Source organism: Varroa jacobsoni, unplaced genomic scaffold, assembly GCF_002532875.2.
Source record: "Varroa jacobsoni isolate VJ856 unplaced genomic scaffold, vjacob_1.0 contig00726, whole genome shotgun sequence".
Taxonomy (NCBI): Eukaryota; Metazoa; Arthropoda; class Arachnida; order Mesostigmata; family Varroidae; genus Varroa; species Varroa jacobsoni.
Window position 1 is genome coordinate 28,051 of NW_019214515.1, and position 18,944 is coordinate 46,994.

Sequence of the window (18,944 nt, forward strand, 5' to 3'; positions counted from 1 at the left end):
CGAAAATGTTCCTGTCATGTATTGCCTATGTTGCCTTTCTGTTATGTTAATGGCCTAAGAACTAACCAGTGATATCGGACCCTTGCGATAGATTTAGTAGTAGAGCATTTTTTTTTTTTATTGATAATGATTTATAATAACATTATCACTGCGGCAAACAGGCAATAATGTTATAGCGCTGGAGTCCGTTGTCGTGTCCCGGCTATTGGCGAGGTTTTACAGGATTCGAAGAATGACGAGTGCAAGAACGGACCGTTACAGTGTCTCTTTTCGTATTGCGTTACTTGATGTTGCTCACATGGGTATAACAATTATTTTTACCAGGTCTATAATTATTTCGCCAGTCTGTTGCTATGTAGAAATGATGAGCACGTCCGCTGGCTGTGAACGACCGACCGAACAGGTGTTCTGACTACCGTGAAGGTTGTTCTCCACGAAGCTATAAGCCCTTGATACCAGAAGCAGCTGGTAAAACTGCGTATCGGTCGACCGAATGCACACTGGATCATTAAGAGCACGCGTCCCGTCTAAAGGTACCGCCACTGGGAGAAATACATTTGCAGGTGTATATCCTCTCACCTTAGTCGCTACGATTAATCACTAACTGAACGACAGGGGGGCCGGAATGGAACATACTGTTTTCGACAGCTCAGATTCTGCTAGTTTCATAATACTCAGACGCCACCTAAGGTTAGACATAAATACAATAACTGATTGGCATTTTGCTCTGTCATCGGGCAACGAGTATGTTATAGGAAGCGTAGTAGGGACACGTAGTCGCCAACCAGCCGAACCATGCTCATCGTAGATACGAGTAACAGAATAAATTCAGACAGTTTGTACGATGAAGCCCGTTCCTCCGACCGAGTCGTCTTCAAGTCAGTCTTTCATGACCGTTTTTCCCTGGACGTTTGCATTGGTTGAAAATAAGGTATCACCCTAAGTACATGCATGACGCACGCGTCTAGCGGGTCGGGTCGGGTCGAGTCGAATCGGATCGGGATTCGTTAGAACAGATGGCGTGGAAGAGATATCTATTTATGAACGGCACGAATAAAATGCTTGGCGGCACCTAGCGACACAAAATTGTAACTTCAATGTATATGTATCCGCGTGCGCGCCCTCTATTAAGATCATACTATTAAAAACTATTAATATCATTGCATTCGCTTTATGGATATCATCTTCCCGCTTAGCAACTAAAACGAGAATAGTTAAAGCAATTGAACAACAAACTGGAACTTTTTACAAATGTGTTATTCTGTATAAATCTATTATCATGAACTTGCAGAGGCTACCTACGTGCTAGTAGTGTTCTACTTCATCGTATGCTATCGAGCCGCGTTAACCGAACTGTTGGAAGCTGCACTCGGGTTCGTAGTCTCCTGAACGGACTTGGGGAGTCGCATATCTGCTTGTCTCTGTTTATCATATTCTATAAACCCCACCTTCTCTCGCCCATTTCCACTCAGTCCTTCACCTCCCGAATCGCGCTACAAAACTGTCTCTATTAGAACTACTCATTCCGAGTGTTCTGCACCACGTAAGCCTTGACGTTGCCATTTCAACTTTTTCGATAAGTTACATATCAGTCTTTAGGTGGCACTACTTCCGGATTATTTTCCGGTTGTTATTATTGTTGCCGTTCTTGTTGCTGCTAGTATTTCTGTTGTTGTTGTTGTTGTCGTCGTTGTGTCAAAAGCAATGCTTACGCGAGTGTGATATCAGGGCCAGTTCGAGGTTCTTGCTAGTGGTCCCACCGATTACGTCGTGTACGTGGCATGTTAGTGGTAGCGGTAGTTAAAGTTTGCGGCGGACGCGATCTCGTTTTGCCAATGCCAACCATTGCTTGCACGGGCAGGCGTATGTCCAGAAAGGCCCACTACATAGCTTGCACTTCCGGCATATTCACGTCCGTGCGTAGCCAGAGCTCTTCAGTCCATCGTGCTTCGGTATGAAGCCTATGCAGCGTCTTTTTTCTTATTCGGTTTTCACAACGTCGACGCCTTACAGCGCCATCATCTCTAGCTCCATCCACCACCATTACTACCGACACGAATCGTCAAACGGAAACGGAAATGAGCCGTGTCTGTACACTTTCAAAGCCCCCACCCGCACCACTCTATCGCTCTTCTTACTTTTGCGTTTTGCCACACTTGTGTATTCCCCGACTGAAACTTTACTCAAAAATGGGGCATTTCCACCAAGCAACTCATGTGAAAACAACTCGCTCCGACGCTTAATTTTAGAACTGTTTTATGTAAATAATGTCCTTACTGCACATCTAATAACTAGTCAACTTCACCTGTTAAATGAACAATTTCACATATTAAGTTACCATTATTACACATGGCTAGCGGTCAATAATATAAGCCAGGCTTGATTTTCGTTATACAAGACAAAGTCTATCATATCAATCTATAAGGGCGCTACGGAGCTTTACTAAGCTTACTTTGTAAATTCAAATTGACAACCTTTTACTGCGTTACCTGAACATCCAGACATCGCTGTCTATTCAAGAAAAGTGGGGAGCGTTATCATAGATAATCGATGCAAGCGCTCAACTGGTATTATGTGGGCTGATATTCTTTTCATAAGACCGGAAATCAATAAATGGCGAATAGTGAACTGAAATAAAAAGTATTGCAATTATATGACATATGTATGGTTAAAGGAAAAACCTTATACTGTGCCATTTGCTTTTATTGCCTTCATAATCTCTTTGTTAACTTAGCTGCGTCATGTGGCACAATTTTCCTTGAAGTATTTTAACTAATGATTATCGTCTCTTTTTCATCAATAGGAACCTTCGTACACGTGTAGCTTTACGTTCGAACGTTTCGTCCACGGATACTTCTGGACATTCGACGTTGGCTTGGATGACTTCACGACGTTTCGAGTTTTACGTCCAATATCGCCGTTAGGCATTCCATCAGATAGTTGGCTCCCCGCACGAAACGACCCGTGTGTCTATGCCCGGGCTCGAACCTAGACCACAACATGTGCCTGTAATTACCGTGCGAATACATTACCCACTAATCTGTCATCAGGACTGGCTTGAAATTTTGGAGCATACGAATCAGCCGCTACTGAACGTTTCAGTCTACCTATTCGTATTATAGTTGTTTTTTTTTTGCAATGTACAGCCTGCCGGATGTACTAGCTCTTTCACCAGATACGTCACGCAAGAATATATCGCGCCACTCTGTATTCTGTACGAATGATTTTTCATTCGTGCAAGGAACTGAAGTCATAGACGAAGTGTACAAGCCTACGAGTTAGTTGATTTAAGGTGTCCTTCATCTAGGGCGAATATCAAATAATCAGGAAGTATCAGGTGAATCGATGTAAGCCCTGAAACTTTTATCTCTTCTCAGTTGTTGAGTAACGCGGAAATTTTCGAACGTGCGCTTAAAATACAGCTCTGTCATTGTGACAAGGCGGAGTGTGGACAACCCATCCAGCAGCTGTTACTTTCCGCGTGTTCTCTACAAAGAAAAAGTTCATTTTTCAATCTTGGCGGATCTCTAACGGCTGTCATAATCTATTGCGCTGTACTGTAATGAAAAGGTGCTACATCACTGCCAATTTGGCAAAGCTGCACACTCTTATATGGTGTGCTTAACGCGTCTACGAAAGTTCAGGCGATTTAACGACGGAAAACATTTTTAGCATCGAAAACTATTTAACGCCATTACATTCTGATCGTATCGCGAGTACCTGCGAAATCATTAACGTAGAGAGCCGTTTTCCCGTTCGGTCTGGGCTAATACTTATTCAAATCATACAGAATCAATCGCAATCACGTTACTTTTTAACCGTACCAATGACGTATTGTTTAAACATAAGGAAGATCCACGCATTTACCATAGCCAAGGTACACCTATGGCAATGCGTCAAAAATACGTCGCTTATTTCCACGTCATTGAATTAAGCTGCATTTCCCCCTAAACCAGTGGTCATCTGCAAACACGATAGATATTGGCATTTCTTAGCAGTAAAGGTAACGGCAGTAACAATAGTATTATATTAAGCTCCCTGTGCTGACTGGCCCGTGAGATATTTACAGGCAATAGGTGAGCGTTACCCTAGAGGAAATGTGGCGCTCTACTATATCACTGGCAGGTCGCCGATTGACAAAGTGTTAGGACATAAATGTCAAGAGTTTTCTTTATCCAAAGGTCAACTCTTCGAGTCGAGAGAAGCGAAGCAATGTACCTTACCGGTACATTGCTTCGTACCGGTTCGTAGTACTATCGCGAAAAAAAACACCATTTTTTTTTCTCTCTGTTTAGTTAACAGGAAGTATTTTTATGACTATAACTTCTGGCTTTCAGCAAGATCGCAGAGCAGTCCCGAAATCGTTATTATGTGTCATGGAATAGAAATAGCTTAAAATATTTGTTGGATAATAACAATACACATACAAAATCTCAAGGAAACTTGAAGTAATATGAAACAAAAGTGCAGGCTTATACTTTTTGATATATGAAATCTTATTTATAATTATGCCTTAAACTAGGTTTTGTATAGTTTTATTTGATTTAAGGTATACATCTGTTGAAGATTTTACCCAATCAAATGAAGTGCGTCTGTTGATTTGACAGATCTATTCCGCTTCTTTCTGCGCCCACAACGACCAATTAAGTAATCGTTTGAATTGGAATAGAATTCATTACAAATGTATAGCAAATTATACTTCGCGTTTAGCCGCATGTTTATTATTTGACGAGCCACGAACGATTTCTCGGCGATGAGCTTGCTACCTTTATCCCCTTTCGTAGACTGGGGAAAATTACCCTCACCTAGAAAATCCAGAAAAACACCCTTTCTCAAATCGGATGTCGTTCGAAAGAGATTACCAGGCCTTATAAAGCTTCGATGCGTACTCTTTTCACGAAAGGTCCTTATGCACCTTCTGTTGTCCACCAAGTGAGTCAAATAAGTAAACACATTAATGTATCTGAGAAAATAACCATTGCTTTATTACCAATGATAAAAAATGGCAGCTTCTTTTATTTTACGAGCTATCGCTTTTATGTTTACCTATGGTTAATGGCATATTCTATAGAAGATTAGGAATATATACACACTATATAATAAATGCAAAGTCGATTCCTCAGTTTTAATGAGACTTCTTTTTATAATATCTTTTCATTGCAATCAAGGTTACGTGTGTTTTACGGAATTCGAATTGGAAATTTGACAATTCCAAGACTTCTGCGTTACCGCCTACGTCATCCTGCGGAAGAATTTTACCGAAAATGGTAGTATGCGTTCAACCCAAACGTCTAGATTAACCTCTCTATCACTTTGTTACATACTACGCTATATTTGTGCAATATATTAATAGTGATCATAGCCTTGACAATGGAACTTAGCTAAGCATATTTTCTTATTGAGGTTCTGCCGTTTAGAAGTTTCAACTTACGACTTAAAATTGTAGCAGTTAAAAGGTGGCTTATAGGGGGAGAGTAATACATTCGTTTCGCTCAACAAATATTATAAAATTATTTTCTTTCTAAAAAAAAAAAAATGCTTTTATCATCTATGAACAAAAGACCAAAAATTATTTGTTCTCAAAATTCTAGTCTATAGAAGCCTTCGATTTGCTCTGATCTATAGAGGTAAAGTTTTTAGTGTTCAACGTCGTTGAATCCTTCTGAAGCCGTGTGCTAATGACATCTCGATGTCTGTTTTTGCAGGCCTTCGAGCACAAGAGATCGGGGTATTATTTAGCGGGAAATTTACAAATGTCCATTGCGTTGACGCTACTCAGCGGCCTCCTAGCAGCTGATGTCGAACTTTGTTCACAGGTAAACATTTGAAATCAAACTAGTCACGCTGACGCTAACATAATTAGTAATTTCACTCGTTGTTTTTTGGCTTTTTAGAGACACTTAGAAAATTGTAGCGACTCTCTTTATGTGTTGACAAGGAAAAACCATGAATTTGTGGTGCCGGAAACCGAGAGTGCGCTGATTGCTCATTGTGAGAAGCAAACGGCAGCGGAAGAATGTCTACGAGAGCGAGTCGATATTTGTGACACTGGAATAACAAAAGTAAGTGAAAGTGAAATCAGATTGTTTATCAAAAAGTGCTCGGCGGGCTATTTTAGTCGTGTTAAGTTAGACAATCTACGTTGTCCTCTTTCTAAATTAGTAGTTTGAGCTAATTAAGATTAAGTAGGCTAATAATAGGAATAGATGACATTGAATTTTTGAAGCTTTAACTAGCCCTATTTTAATTAGATCGTGGAATTTTGCTTGGGATTAGATCAACTAGCCCATATTTTGTGGATTTTTTATAGGGCATGAGTCGGGCTCTTTTCGATGATAACCACGACGAGTTCTCACGTCGCTGTGATCCCACATCAAAGGTAAAAGTTCGATCGAATGGCAGAATTAGTTTCCTTAATCAATTAGTCAAAACATCACTCAAATCTATCGTCTTAGATAGTTCTTCAATCATAGCATACATTCAATGATATATGACAAGATCATGAAAGGCTTTTCTTCAGATCATCCTTATCTCTACGTAGAATTAGCTTTCCTGCAGATTGTCGTAACGTTGCTTGTTGCAAAATCGCTACCATTTAACTACATAAACTGGGTTCCCGCTTCTGGCCATAGCCTATTTTTCGACTATGCCCGATTTGTCCCACAGGATCATCGCCGTAGGTCTGAATGATTTGTTGAGAGTGATTATTTCACATAAGATATATATGTAAAGCCTTTTCCTTGCAGGAATACACTGACTTCCTGTCGATTGCCCCTTGTATCAATACCATAAGCGGTGAACTGTATGGCTGTATGGTTGGCATGCTCACTAACCTCAGTAATGCAATCCATGTGAAAACATTCAGGAAAAAGGTGGGTTATGATTCCGCTAGAAGAGTAAAAAGCAAAATAACAATAATCGTAGTCAGATTGTTTCTAAGCGTATCAAACGCGTGTTTTTCAGTAGAAACGCAGGCAACTCGTCAGCACATTCTCTAATTACATTATCCGATAGCGTAAATACGATCACTGATCAACTTGGCCGTTTCGTCTCTCGCCTATAGTAATACAAGCTACAATTAGCACAACGGTTTGTTTTTTAGGTCGATCACGGATGTTGTGCGTACAAACGTTTCGAAAAATGTGTTCTGGACATCGCGGTTGACCGCTGTGGATCGGAGACTCAAGCCTTTTTTGATGATTACCTTAAACAGACGGTTAGAGAAACTGTTACTCTTCTTTGTTCCGCCGACTATGAGTTGTGTACCACTCTCAAGCCTGTGGAGTTACCTAAGAAGTTGAACATAGAATATGATGAACCTCAAAGTATATTCTCGGTTATACACTATATTCTGGGCGTAATTCAAGCGAAAGAATAGAATAATACTATCAACTAGTTCATAATAATTTCAAAACTCTAAGAGCAGTTGATAAATAAAATCCAGCTTCGTTCTTAAGCGTCAGCTCTTAGATTTCGTATCTGTCTCAATGCATCTCGTATACGGTTACCATTGAGTACCTTCGGGAAAAAAATGTAGTATAGTTAGTCTCGAGACTAAATGTTCTCGAAGATGAAAACTGCTGCTAGTAGTTATCTTTTTTAGCTTATAATTGCCCTAGGCTGCAATTAAGGCCTAAGGCACATCCTTTGATATCTTATTTCCATTGAAAATTGCTTTATGGGGGTCCAAAAAGGTACATGGCGTGGTATTTATTAAAGTTGATCACTCAAACCATTCAGAGAATGAAGCAGAAGAGGGCCAAAGACTACTTAAAGGCCCTATTTACGACAACTGTTGAATGACTGAATTGAATTTCATAGAAGATTCGATGTTTTGTTTCTGAGATCTTCATCGATTCAGGTCTACCACTCAACCTTGAACTTAGCAGACTCCTTCAAGTACGCATTTATATGATGCTCGGTGTACGTGGCAGAGATATCGATGGCAATAACTATCAAATTTAACAGAAAATTATGTTTACTATGCAATGAAATTACAGCGTAGTTACAGAGAAGGAAGCGCTTTTTGGAATGCTAAATAAAGCAAACAAATAATGGCGGGGTAAACGGAAAAAGGAACTTCCTAACCTAATATATTGCACTTCAGTTTATTATGAACCTATCTAATAAATACACAGATTAATATTGATTTTCATAACAAGGTGACTAGGCAAACTTAAAGTTGATTTAGTAAGGCGGGATTTAGTAGGTATAGATCAGGTTATTTAGACAACGGCATGTCTCTGTAATAGCTTAGTGGATAAAGTATTTACCCTTCGGAACGCGTTGCGGTTCAGATCCGAACCCAGGCATAGGCAGTTCGTTTCGTGCTGGGAGCCAGCCGTCTGGTGGAATATCTAAGGGTGATACCGGACGTAAAACTCAAAACGTAGAACGACCACACCTTCATTTTCCCGTGATAGCGAAGTGGATATTGTATTTGCATGCTAATGTTAGGTACAAGTTGTGGTTCGAGTTCGAACCCCGGCATAGATAGAATTCGTCGTTTCGTGATGGGAGCTAGGCGTCCCATCGGACGCTTAACAGTAAGATTTAACCTCAAATTTGAAACATAGAAAAACGATGCCTCCAGTGGCCGTTTTGCCGCAGAAATTTTGCACGAATCTTAGTAATGTCAACATTTACTTATTGTCAAGCTATAGTGTATAATATCTGCAGGATAATGCAATACGGCGGGGCTCAAAAATTTAGGCAAACAAAATTAACCGAACAAAGAAACTAATATGATTGGATCTGGCGATTTGGAAAACACTATGCGAAGAAGCAGACGTTGTTTTCCCTTTTGTTTGAAGCTCATAAATTATAAATCAGTTAATCAAAGTTATGCACCTTTAAGGTATATAATTTAAGGACATTTCGTAAACCTTCAAGACATCAAGGTGGCATAAAGCGTTTAGCAAAAACAAACTACAAACCTAATTAAATTTTATATAATTATTCACTTTCGTTAGTAATAGTAAATACTTCATCCATACGATTCAACAACACAACGTTCCAATATCAGACATAGTATATAGAATCATTCAAAACACCTCACGTCATACGATTTTGTTGAGTTTATAAAACTAATTTTAGAGATTTGCCAAATGGTCTAAAAATGGTACCAGAGAACAACGGGCGGCATGATATCTATAATGATTTCCTTTACATCTAGAGTGCCCACATGTAACGTCAGACCCGTAGAAGCCTTGTTTTTTGCAGGGTCTATGGTGGAATTCCTACAGGGCACAACGAGTGATAGCATGTCTGTTCAGTCGACTTTTCCCTTCCCACTGGTACCTGAAGCAAAAAAAAACCCATAAAGTTCTGCAGATTTTTGCTCCCAATTTGTAAGATATGTCTTCAAAGATTTCGCTGATAAGAGCTCGGAAGAACGGCATAGAGGCTTGGAGAGCAGTGGCAGGTCGGTTAAAAGATGCGGGAGGCTATTCCGGGTTACTCTGTGAGCTGCAGTGCTCTTTTGAGGAAAGAGGCTCTGACGCAATTCATTTGCTCGAGGTTCTCCAGCGTAAAATCTTCCCAAATGACGCATATTCCATACGTTGCGGTCAGAGCTGCTTTGAAGTCGATTAAACTGAGTACAGTTGCGAAGGACAAGCGATGTGGTGATTTTGTTGCCCATGTAGCCAATACTGCCTTCTGGTATCTTTCGTTGACGCGCATAGTGGAAGTTCTGTCGTTCTCGGAGAAAAGGCACCCTAAGAACGGAAACTGATTCATATAGGCAAAAGGTGACTTGGCAAAGTTGAAGATAGTAACGGCCGCTGGGTTTATAGTCAATTGTAGCTCTGTGGTCGCATGAAGCCGGGTTACTGTGCATGGAACCTGTTGGATTCGTATGTCATTAAGTCGTCTACATAAAAGATGACTTCAGCTGATTTTCTCGGTTCTCTTATTTGACCAAGAAGACCCTTTAGAAAGATAAAGATTAAGGCATGGTGGTCTCTTTGAGCCACATGAGCTCTCTGTGTAAATTGCGGGAGTTAGGTCACTCCCTTGTCAGTAATTACGCTGCTTTATGTAAAATTGTAGCGAGAAAATTGCGGACATTCATAGGGACATTCGCCTCGGCCAGCACGAGCATAGCCTAGTCCCTGGGCACTGAGTCGAACGCTGCCTTAAAGTCCACGAACACCACGTACAACGGATTGCACGGCATGACCGGTGCTCTCTTGACGTCAGCCATCAAGATCCTGCGCGCCATTTCCGTGGAGTGTCCTCACAAAACCTGTAGTGCTCCGATGGGATGGCTTTTAAGTAACTGTTCACTCTCTTAGCCAGTGAGCTGGAAATCAGCCCATAACAAACGCTTTTCTTCGCTATTACCCGTCATGATGACGGCACAGTTATTGTGCATTTCCATTCAGAGGTCACTAACATAGTAGCATCTTTCCACTAGGCTGGAAATGTACCAGTTTGTAAACATTAATTTATTAGTTCTGTCTGGCAGGGTGCCGGAACAAACATTTGAGATGCCCGTGGCATATTGTATTTGGACCAGCGGTTTTCTTTTGCGTACGCTCCGGCGCTTTTGGGTTCGTTTACGTATTGTGAAGTTTTGTTAATATATGTCGTGCTGTATTGTAGATGCCCTCTTCTCTCACTACAACGCAAATTGGTACCACGTATGGTATTGTATAGTTTGACGCAACTATTTTTAAGATGTTATTAGGGAAACTCGAGATGCGCTAGCCACCCGCATATTTGACGTTTTGCATTGGGCATCAAACGGATCTCCAGCTGTTTGAAATATTATTACCTTTGTGATGCGTTTCTCGGCAAATCGTCTTAAAAATGGAACTCGAGCCTAGTGACCATCTGGGCCTTCCAGCCAAGGCTGAAACTATTGTTGAACTACGGCTTATGCTAAAGAAGGAATAAAAGGCTGTTTCGACATTTCTTACGTCAGGTCCATGGAAAACCTTGTGGGGGCGTTTCAGGAGTTTGCTTACATCTAGGCGTGGCAATAAACTACTTGACTACGAGGCTAGTAGTCAGCCAAAACACATTAACCCTGAGTAACTTTAGTGTTAACAGAAAGAGTAGTAGACGGCCGTTATCTCTAACAGGAAAAAAACTAAGCACACAGGCCAAAAAGGCTCTATTATCTACATTATCTTTTCAGCGCATGTGTTTAATTTTAATGCTGTGGTTGCCACAACTATTGCACGAAACTTATTCTGGCCCAGCTTATTCTGACTAATTAACGTACAATTTACGCTCGTATAGCTTTTCCGGATCTCCTCAGGCGTTCTACTTGTACAACTATTGAGTCACGAAAATAGATTGTTTAATCAATTTCGCAGCTCCTAAACCTGATTGCCGTTAATCACGGCCATTTCGTTAGAGAACCATTTACGTAGAGATCGATTAAAAAATTACGTAAAGACACAGACATAGTGTAATTACTTTTTTTGACAACTGTAACTATTTTCTAGGATGTGTGAGCCTCGGCCGTGGAACGGAAGCTCGAGGAAATTAATATACAGGAAATACAATTGGAGAAACTCTAGCACTGCTATACCCTACACATTTCCCTGTGTACAGCTCACAAAAACCATTTAAAGTAAATTAAGATTTTAGCATCGATCTTGGCGGAACTTGAGTAGTTTCAGAAGCCATCCATCCCATCATTTCACAGATAGAGAAAGGACATTAAACATAGCTGTCGTCATTCTACAAATAAAGGCCATTTTTGTCTGAATTCCATAGCAATATATATTGACTTGGAAGTGCCCGAAACGATTGGCACACGCACGATGGTCGACTGAGTTGTGTTACATAAATATCACTACTAAGAACATATTAAAATGCTATATGTGTATTACATATGGCAGGGTACGGCATTTTATTTAATTTGCCCTAAGAAGCAGGCAAAAAGTCAACGTTATATTTTGGCTTAAAAAAGCGGTACATCCGCTTTGTGGAGTACCTTGGTGAACGTAACATTGTTCTCTATGATTTTTATCTACTGCCACTTTCTTGACGAGTATGAGATGCTTTAAATTATGTTGCACCAGTTTCCGTGTTCTTTACAAATAAAGGTTAGTCCAAAAAATTTTGTCAGATTGATTTTGATTGAATTGAGCCAAACTTTGTTAATAAATAAAGAGCTCTAGGCCATAAAATCCACCACCATGAGTCCATAATCGCCACTTGAAAACATCTAGAGCTAAAGAATTATTGAAATAAACACGTTCTATTTACTCATTTTAAACGTCAGGAGAAAATTAAATTCAAGTTCTTTCGTGTACTCGAAAAGTTGAACCACAGCGCTCGGTTATAGTATCGTCCTAGACCAAGGAACGCTCCTGTGATGAGGCACCAGGATCAGTCCATCTGGATAATGCCGCTCGGTATACGCTCAACTTCTTTTCCAATGCTTCAACGTAAATTCGTGTGAGAATTAGCTTGCTGTAGGTCTTTACAAGTGTTCATATCGGTCACGCCCGTTCGTCTTTTACTTTTTTTTTTTTTTTTTTTTATATTAGCAGGTGTGTGGCATCACCAGACAAAACCCCAAAAAAGTCTACAGAGATTTGTAAACCAGTATGGCCGAGGCAGGTCCTAGTCGTCACCGAAGAAGTTGCTTCCGCTCGTGCCCCTGTAACTTTTGCCCTGTAATTGACAAACTGACTTTATTTCCACTTTTGCAGTGACCGGCTTACATTGCTTCGGCCCAAATTCCAACTCGTACTAAAAATCAAAATAGTTTTGCCGTTTCCTATTGTCGAACGAGATGTTTGCTTGGATTTTTAGTTCGCCTGTTGCTAAGTAAACAAGAGTAAACAATTTGAAAGTTAAAAGTAAAGTTACATTATAGTAATTTGCAAACAGAATTGTTCTTGATAGTTTTTTGAAAGAGTATCTCTTTACTTGAAATATCTGGAATTATTCTGATAAGTGGACACTTCGCATGTCAAAAAACCGACGGGTACTGACTAGTACCAGAATCTTTCAGTCGAAGAAAAGCCTTAACATTTGAAGAACAAATTATATAACTACGATCACTGAAAACATATTCTTTACTCATTCGTATACGCGCTGGGCAGATCAACCAACCTTCCGAAATAGTGGATGACAAGTTCTATCTGGCAAGCGTTTTTTAAGCTGCTACTATCAGCCGAAATTTGGCAAAGACACAATAAATTTGCTAGAATAATATATTCTGGTACACTAGATTACTTATCTTCTATGTTACATCTGCACAGTTACAGAGATTCAGTCTTCACGAAAACTGGCTGAGGGCCGATTTTTGAGGACGAAAAGAAAGAAAGAAAGAAAGAAAAACTTTCCATTACGAGTTGTTTGTTATGGGTGGCCAAAGGATCAAATTAAGAAGGTTGATAAGCCTGTACAGTGGGGGACGAAAGGGCTGCAGCAGCGCAAACTTTTGTGAATGTACATTTTCAGATTCAATTAATTAGAGTGGGTACGCATAAAGTTAGAAAAACATCGTATTTTGATGCCTATACGATCTATCTAACATATCCTAGATACCCTTCCTGAATACGCTCAAGTTAGTCTCACGACACTCTTTCTCATTGCATTCGTGGCCAACAAGTATCCCAGAATGACAACGAGCTTTATTTACCAAAGCTGACAAAAGTGTTCAATGGACATAATTGCTTATCGGCAAAAACTAGTATTACCAACATGTGGCAGTATTTTGGGAGCGTGCAGGTATTCCTTAACTCCCCATACAGATATGTATGTAGGGGTTTGGAAGCAGATTTTCACGCAAATCAGCCATAAAAATCAGCAGTTTTTCCTACGAACTACTATTCGACGGGACAGAAATGCCGGAGTGTTTCCAGATAACGAAATAGTTGGCTAGACGGCGAAGTGTTCCAACCCCCAACAAAACTACCGCAACAAATACAGTTTTAATGGAGCTGCTGGCTGGAAATGGCCTTTCGGCTACAATTGTTTATACGGACTAGTTCACGTGATGTAGCTGCTTAGTGCGGCCTTATATTGCCGCGGAATTTGTAACAGATTTATTTAGTCGCGTCCATTTTCCCCCTTTTTATTGACTCTTTTTTTCATGATCAAGGTCATTGCAATATTTGTAGAGGTCAGGTAAACAGGAGGATTTCTGTCAATTATTTAGGAACAATAAGGAATAGAAGATTTTTGTCGTGCAAAAGATCGACAAAGGAAGACTAATTATTATAACAATTTTTTGGTTTTGCTCAATTGTGAGCTTTATAATGCAAAGTCTACTATAACCAAACCTAATATTAATTGTTAGAAGTGCTCGAGCACTTTTTGCCCCTGGACAGTTACCTAAATACATTCAATGCGCAATAATTTTTGCGTTAACAACTTAAGTGCAAAAATAATAAAGAGGAATCTCGCAATCATGCGTAAATCATTGATGAATAAAAATAATCAAACAATGCATTGCAGTCGTCAAGAAGACGCATTTAAATGCTTATCATTTGTTAGTAAACTGGTTATCAAAAATGCAAACAATGATAATTCTCGACTGTTGGAACAATGAATTCAGTAGTGACCTTTTACGTCTGCTAATCCACTCCGCCAGTTTAGCGTAAAAACGCATTACACAATAATATTTCACATAATCAGACGCGTCAAGCTGATACTGTTTTCTAGTTACAAAGAATATCATTCAGATAGTGTTAAGTAATTTTTTGAAAATCAAGACAAACTGTTTGTATTCAGGATCATGTTCTATTTTGTTGAGCAAACGCTCTGCTTCCTATTCGCTTTGGTTACATCGAAAATCAACAGTGTAGTTTAATTTAACTTAATTTTTCCAGTGGCCTGATATAAGGTTTTTTTTTCACTAATTCATAACCGCGTTTACAATATAAGTTCTAGACTAATCTAATATGAACATACCTATTTCGGTACTAGGCAAGGGTCCTGTTCAATTTTCTTTGGGGTGGGGGGTGGGGAGGTGACAAGTACGATGAGTTCATCCACCGCTATAGCAGCGGTTCTAAGGTAAAAATGTGCTACTGAATGTCTATAATTTCCTTTTAAAAAGGTATATATATATGGCGAATTGTTTGTCGTAATAGCCATGTGTTCATCATATACCTTCGGTATTAACGGAAGGTGAATTGTTTTTTCTGATAAATAAAATAAAAAGCCGGTCAAAATGCGTTATTTTCGAAATTTGAACAAAAATCAGATTTTGTCCAATTTTTACGCGCTATACAGTTTTTCATCGGGATTATTAAGTTTTTTCGTTATTTCAAATCAATAGCGTGTTACCTCGCTGATGAATATGTGCCTGCAGAAATAGTAGAAATAGGTTTCAGCACAGAACGACAGACAATTCAACAGAGAGAGAAAGCGACGCGGATATTGGGTCTGATCGGTGGCGTCTAAAAGTGCATTTTGAAAGTCGTTCCGTCTCGAATGGGTCGTTAGCAAAGACTTCGATGTGCAGATAGGTATACCATGTCACAGGTTGTTTACGGTAAGCTCAGATACATACCTTATGTGTAAAAGTCATATAGATGCCTTCCGAAACCGAGAAATTTGACTGATTTCATTTACTTCTCAATTCTTCCAGGAACGAAGAAAGCAGGCCATAGATTCTCTACTGAAAAGAGCATTTAGTATCAATTATTTCAATCAATCTAAAGCAATCAAAGGTTAATCTGAAAATTGTTCACTTGTATACAATTGAAATGGGAGCAAAAGCAAAATTTTGGACAGATCTTCACGTACTTGGTGATGAGATGTCGTGCCATTATATACGCTTTCAAAAAGACCAAAGAATCATTTTAGAAGTTTACCGGCATGTTCCCTCTATAAACTGTTGTGTGCTTATGGCTAGCTGAAGTGTCTTTTAACAAAATACTGTACTGAGCTACACTAGCGGATCAGTGCAGGCTTGCTTGAGAATATGGGAATTGCACGAAAAGAGTATATCTGGTAGCCAAACATTTATATTCATCCCGTTATTATCGATCCTTGAACAAATGATAACTTTTGGCGTGTCCTTTTTACAGCCAAGCGAATCACTAGGGTAAATGACCAACGTAAACATCGCTACTCCCTTCTTACTAAGCTTAAACTTTAACTGGTTGATCTACATGAGAGTTTTCAAAAAACTTACTGGACAAGTTTCCGTTAAAATACTGCCAGATGCTGTTCAATGAATATGTAATAATACTTGCACGTTGTTGCAGTAATAGTACATGTATGTTTATTATTTTTTCAATTTATAGTCGTATCTCAGCCGAAAAATGGCGTTCGAACTTCCCCGTTCAAATCAGCTTTTTTCTATCATATGACACATACAGAACCTCTTGCTGAGCTATAGCTTGTTAGACTACTGAATGTACATTTTTTGGTAACACGTTCCCATTAGAGTACATATCAAAATCGGAAGACAAACATTATATTTATCGACAGCAAGCCCTTAATTTCATAGAGAGATACTGCTATAAATTATCCGCACATGCTCGGTATCGTTGTCTCGATAGAACTCAACTCTTTCTTTGCGGCCCGACTTTGAGAAATACCTTTGGGGAATAGCATAGTTGTGTTTTATTTTTTGAGAACTCCCAAATATTTTTTTGAAAATGATGGAAAATATAATTAATAATAATGTTACTATAAGACTATATCGTTGCACATATATTTAGTAGACAAATGCGCTCAACAGTGTTGCTGCTTTTAAATCAGTTATCACAATTCTTAGGTTGTTTACTAACCGACATGAAACTGTTTGACGTTCGAATAGAAACTGCTTTCTTGTATTGATAATAACATGTAGAAATACAGATCGGGCACTAACAAAGAACGTTTTAGGAGCACAAGTGTTTTTAGATTGTAGTGATTTAGATGAAAAAATATAGTGACAAATATGTGGGCGCAAGTGGGCTTTGACTCACAACAAATGTAGTCGAAGTTACAATTTGTCTCGCTTTCCCCTAAGTCCATATTGGTACATTTCATGAATCTTGTGAGACAAAAATTCACATAATAATGATTTAATAATTTGCCTAGAAATAAGCTTTTAGGCCAAATTCAAACCCAATTCAAGTACGAAAATGCGCCAGGCAGTCGTCACACCTATTTACCGCATAATAGCATTATTGATCACTTTGTGCTCTCCTTATAAAAACTTATTTATCATAAATAAGTGAGTAGAGCTTACGGTAAAAATTAGTATTATAAGTGTGTTTCTTGCGTCCTGTAGCATTTTATAGGAGCTTCAGTGGTACATTACACAGTACACTGTGTCATAATTTATATTATTAGAGTTGTTAGCAAAAATTTGCTTAAAAAATAGAAATGCTTGGAGAAAAGTCTTTTGCAGTAAGGTAAAAATATACCGGCAGCAGACTGCTTGTCTACACTGCGCTGTCTCTGGTTCTAGTTTCTTTAAGGATGAACTATTTTTTTATTATCTAACAATGAGCTTTGTACTGCCCGTCGGTGCGGGCACCATAACTCTAAAGTAGACCCCGCCTAAGTTACTTTTTGCCCTTACCGTTGGATATCGTCTTGAACGAACGACTATTCTTCAAGCTTGATTTATGAGGAGCCATTTGCCGACTGAAGTGAATATACTCTCTGATATTAAGAGACTCTATCCTAGGCTTTTTTCACTCGCATAGATCATCGCTTGCATGTCGCGATCTTCTGCTTATGTCTAATACAATTTTTATTATGGCCATGTAATGGCTATGTAAATCATGTGCGTTAGACGGCGCACCAACGGAGCGGCCAGCAACGGATAGTGATCCATTAGCGCATCCTTTGAAGCATTCTTTGTGCATTGGAGTATTTCGTTCAATGGTTCATAACAGTGATGCTTATTACGGTTAGGCACGGCACGATAGAGGTCTCTCTCGCTGACATAAAATAGGAACATTGATGAAGCAATTAAAAACATAGTAGCTGTTTAATCCTTACTACGAACATCACCTACAGGGTTAAGTGAGCATCTTGGACGGAAGGACTGAATAGATACTAAACATGATCCCACGTATTTGGAACCCAACAAACCTGTTTAGCCTGTTTTCTCTATTTCTGATATTGCACGCATAAACATAAAAGTAAAGCTTTTAGGTTGGTAACTAACGCGACAACCGCGACAAAATTGATCTGGAAGTCTTCTATTAACAGGTCGTTTTATGCCCTCATCGTAACTGCTTACAATTTCCTTACTCAAATATTGCGAATATCTACTATAATATCAGCCATTACCAGCAGTCAAACTTACCGGAAACGGGAGTAGTGAACTGCATATAAGCCTGCGTACACATGCAGCTCCCTACAGTACGTTTTCCACTCCGTACCATTTAGCCTTGCTGTATTAATTAATTGACTGTGCCCTAGTGGTAGAGTGCCGGGCAAGGTAGAGTTAGGCTTGACATCTATAGTGGTGACAATGCCAACAAGCAGCTGAATCGTCTCTGCAAGCGGTAGAGAATGCAGTCACACATTCATCCTGGCATGTCCTAGACATCTTCTTGGCACGGGTGAACGGTAACGGTAACGGCAGCGAGAGCCGAACTGGTACTGAAACACCGAGTCTAACCGACAGCCATGCTAAAAAGGGACCAAGTGCCACGAGGTTTGAGATCGGTACCACAGCAACCACAACTCATAGGTTTCCAGGCTCTCGTTCATTCTATGAGCTAGCGACTGCCTAGCCTTCTGCCATCCCACAAGTGCCGTAGCAGCACGCTGAAGTCGAAACGCATAACGATTTCCGCTATCGCACGAATGTTCAAGCCGATGGGGTGCCGATTCGAATAAGTCGTAACTGACCTCGTTTGCAAACCGGCAGGTTTCAATAGCTAAACAAGCTTATAGAGTCTGTTAGACAGGGAGAAGTGGACGGACCCTCCTACCCCGTTTATTCACCGGGTGCTGGCTGAGGTGCGAGCACCCACGGACGCAAACTTGTAACAAGTGGCGTACAA

The 18,944-nt window shown here is 39.7% G+C and overlaps 1 protein-coding gene and 1 long non-coding RNA gene across 4 annotated transcripts; one reads left to right on the forward strand and one right to left on the reverse strand.

The window, feature by feature from the left end:
* Nucleotides 1–3,834: 3,834 nt before the first annotated feature.
* Nucleotides 3,835–18,481, reverse strand: LOC111271516 (uncharacterized). 2 transcript variants are annotated; one of them, XR_002686915.2, is made up of 3 exons: nucleotides 18,239–18,481; nucleotides 15,494–15,601; nucleotides 3,835–4,805 (listed from the first exon to the last, which is right to left on the reverse strand). It is a non-coding gene; the product is annotated as an uncharacterized LOC111271516 (long non-coding RNA). The 2 variants fall into 2 exon arrangements; XR_015315358.1 differs by lacking the exon at nucleotides 3,835–4,805 and adding an exon at nucleotides 11,529–12,639.
* Nucleotides 4,788–7,462, forward strand: LOC111271515 (uncharacterized). Of its 2 annotated transcripts, XM_022852363.2 has the most exons (7): nucleotides 4,789–4,932; nucleotides 5,169–5,267; nucleotides 5,706–5,816; nucleotides 5,895–6,062; nucleotides 6,311–6,379; nucleotides 6,747–6,872; nucleotides 7,103–7,462. In XM_022852363.2, the coding sequence occupies exons 1-7, from the start codon at nucleotides 4,882–4,884 to the stop codon at nucleotides 7,376–7,378; spliced, it is 900 nt and encodes a 299-aa protein (XP_022708098.1). In that variant the 5' UTR covers nucleotides 4,789–4,881; the 3' UTR covers nucleotides 7,379–7,462. The 2 variants fall into 2 exon arrangements, with proteins under 2 accessions (XP_086829076.1, XP_022708098.1); XM_086972950.1 differs by lacking the exon at nucleotides 6,747–6,872 and having other exon boundaries at nucleotides 4,788–4,932.
* Nucleotides 18,482–18,944: the final 463 nt, after the last annotated feature.

Coding starts and splice junctions, on each gene's coding strand:
- LOC111271515 (XM_022852363.2), top strand. CDS start 4,882: ATGCGTACTCTTTTCACGAAAGGTCCTTATGCACCTTCTGTTGTCCAC. Junction 4,933..5,168: donor CACCTTCTGTTGTCCACCAA/GTGAGTCAAATA, acceptor ATTGCAATCAAG/GTTACGTGTGTTTTACGGAA. Junction 5,268..5,705: donor GAAGAATTTTACCGAAAATG/GTAGTATGCGTT, acceptor CTGTTTTTGCAG/GCCTTCGAGCACAAGAGATC.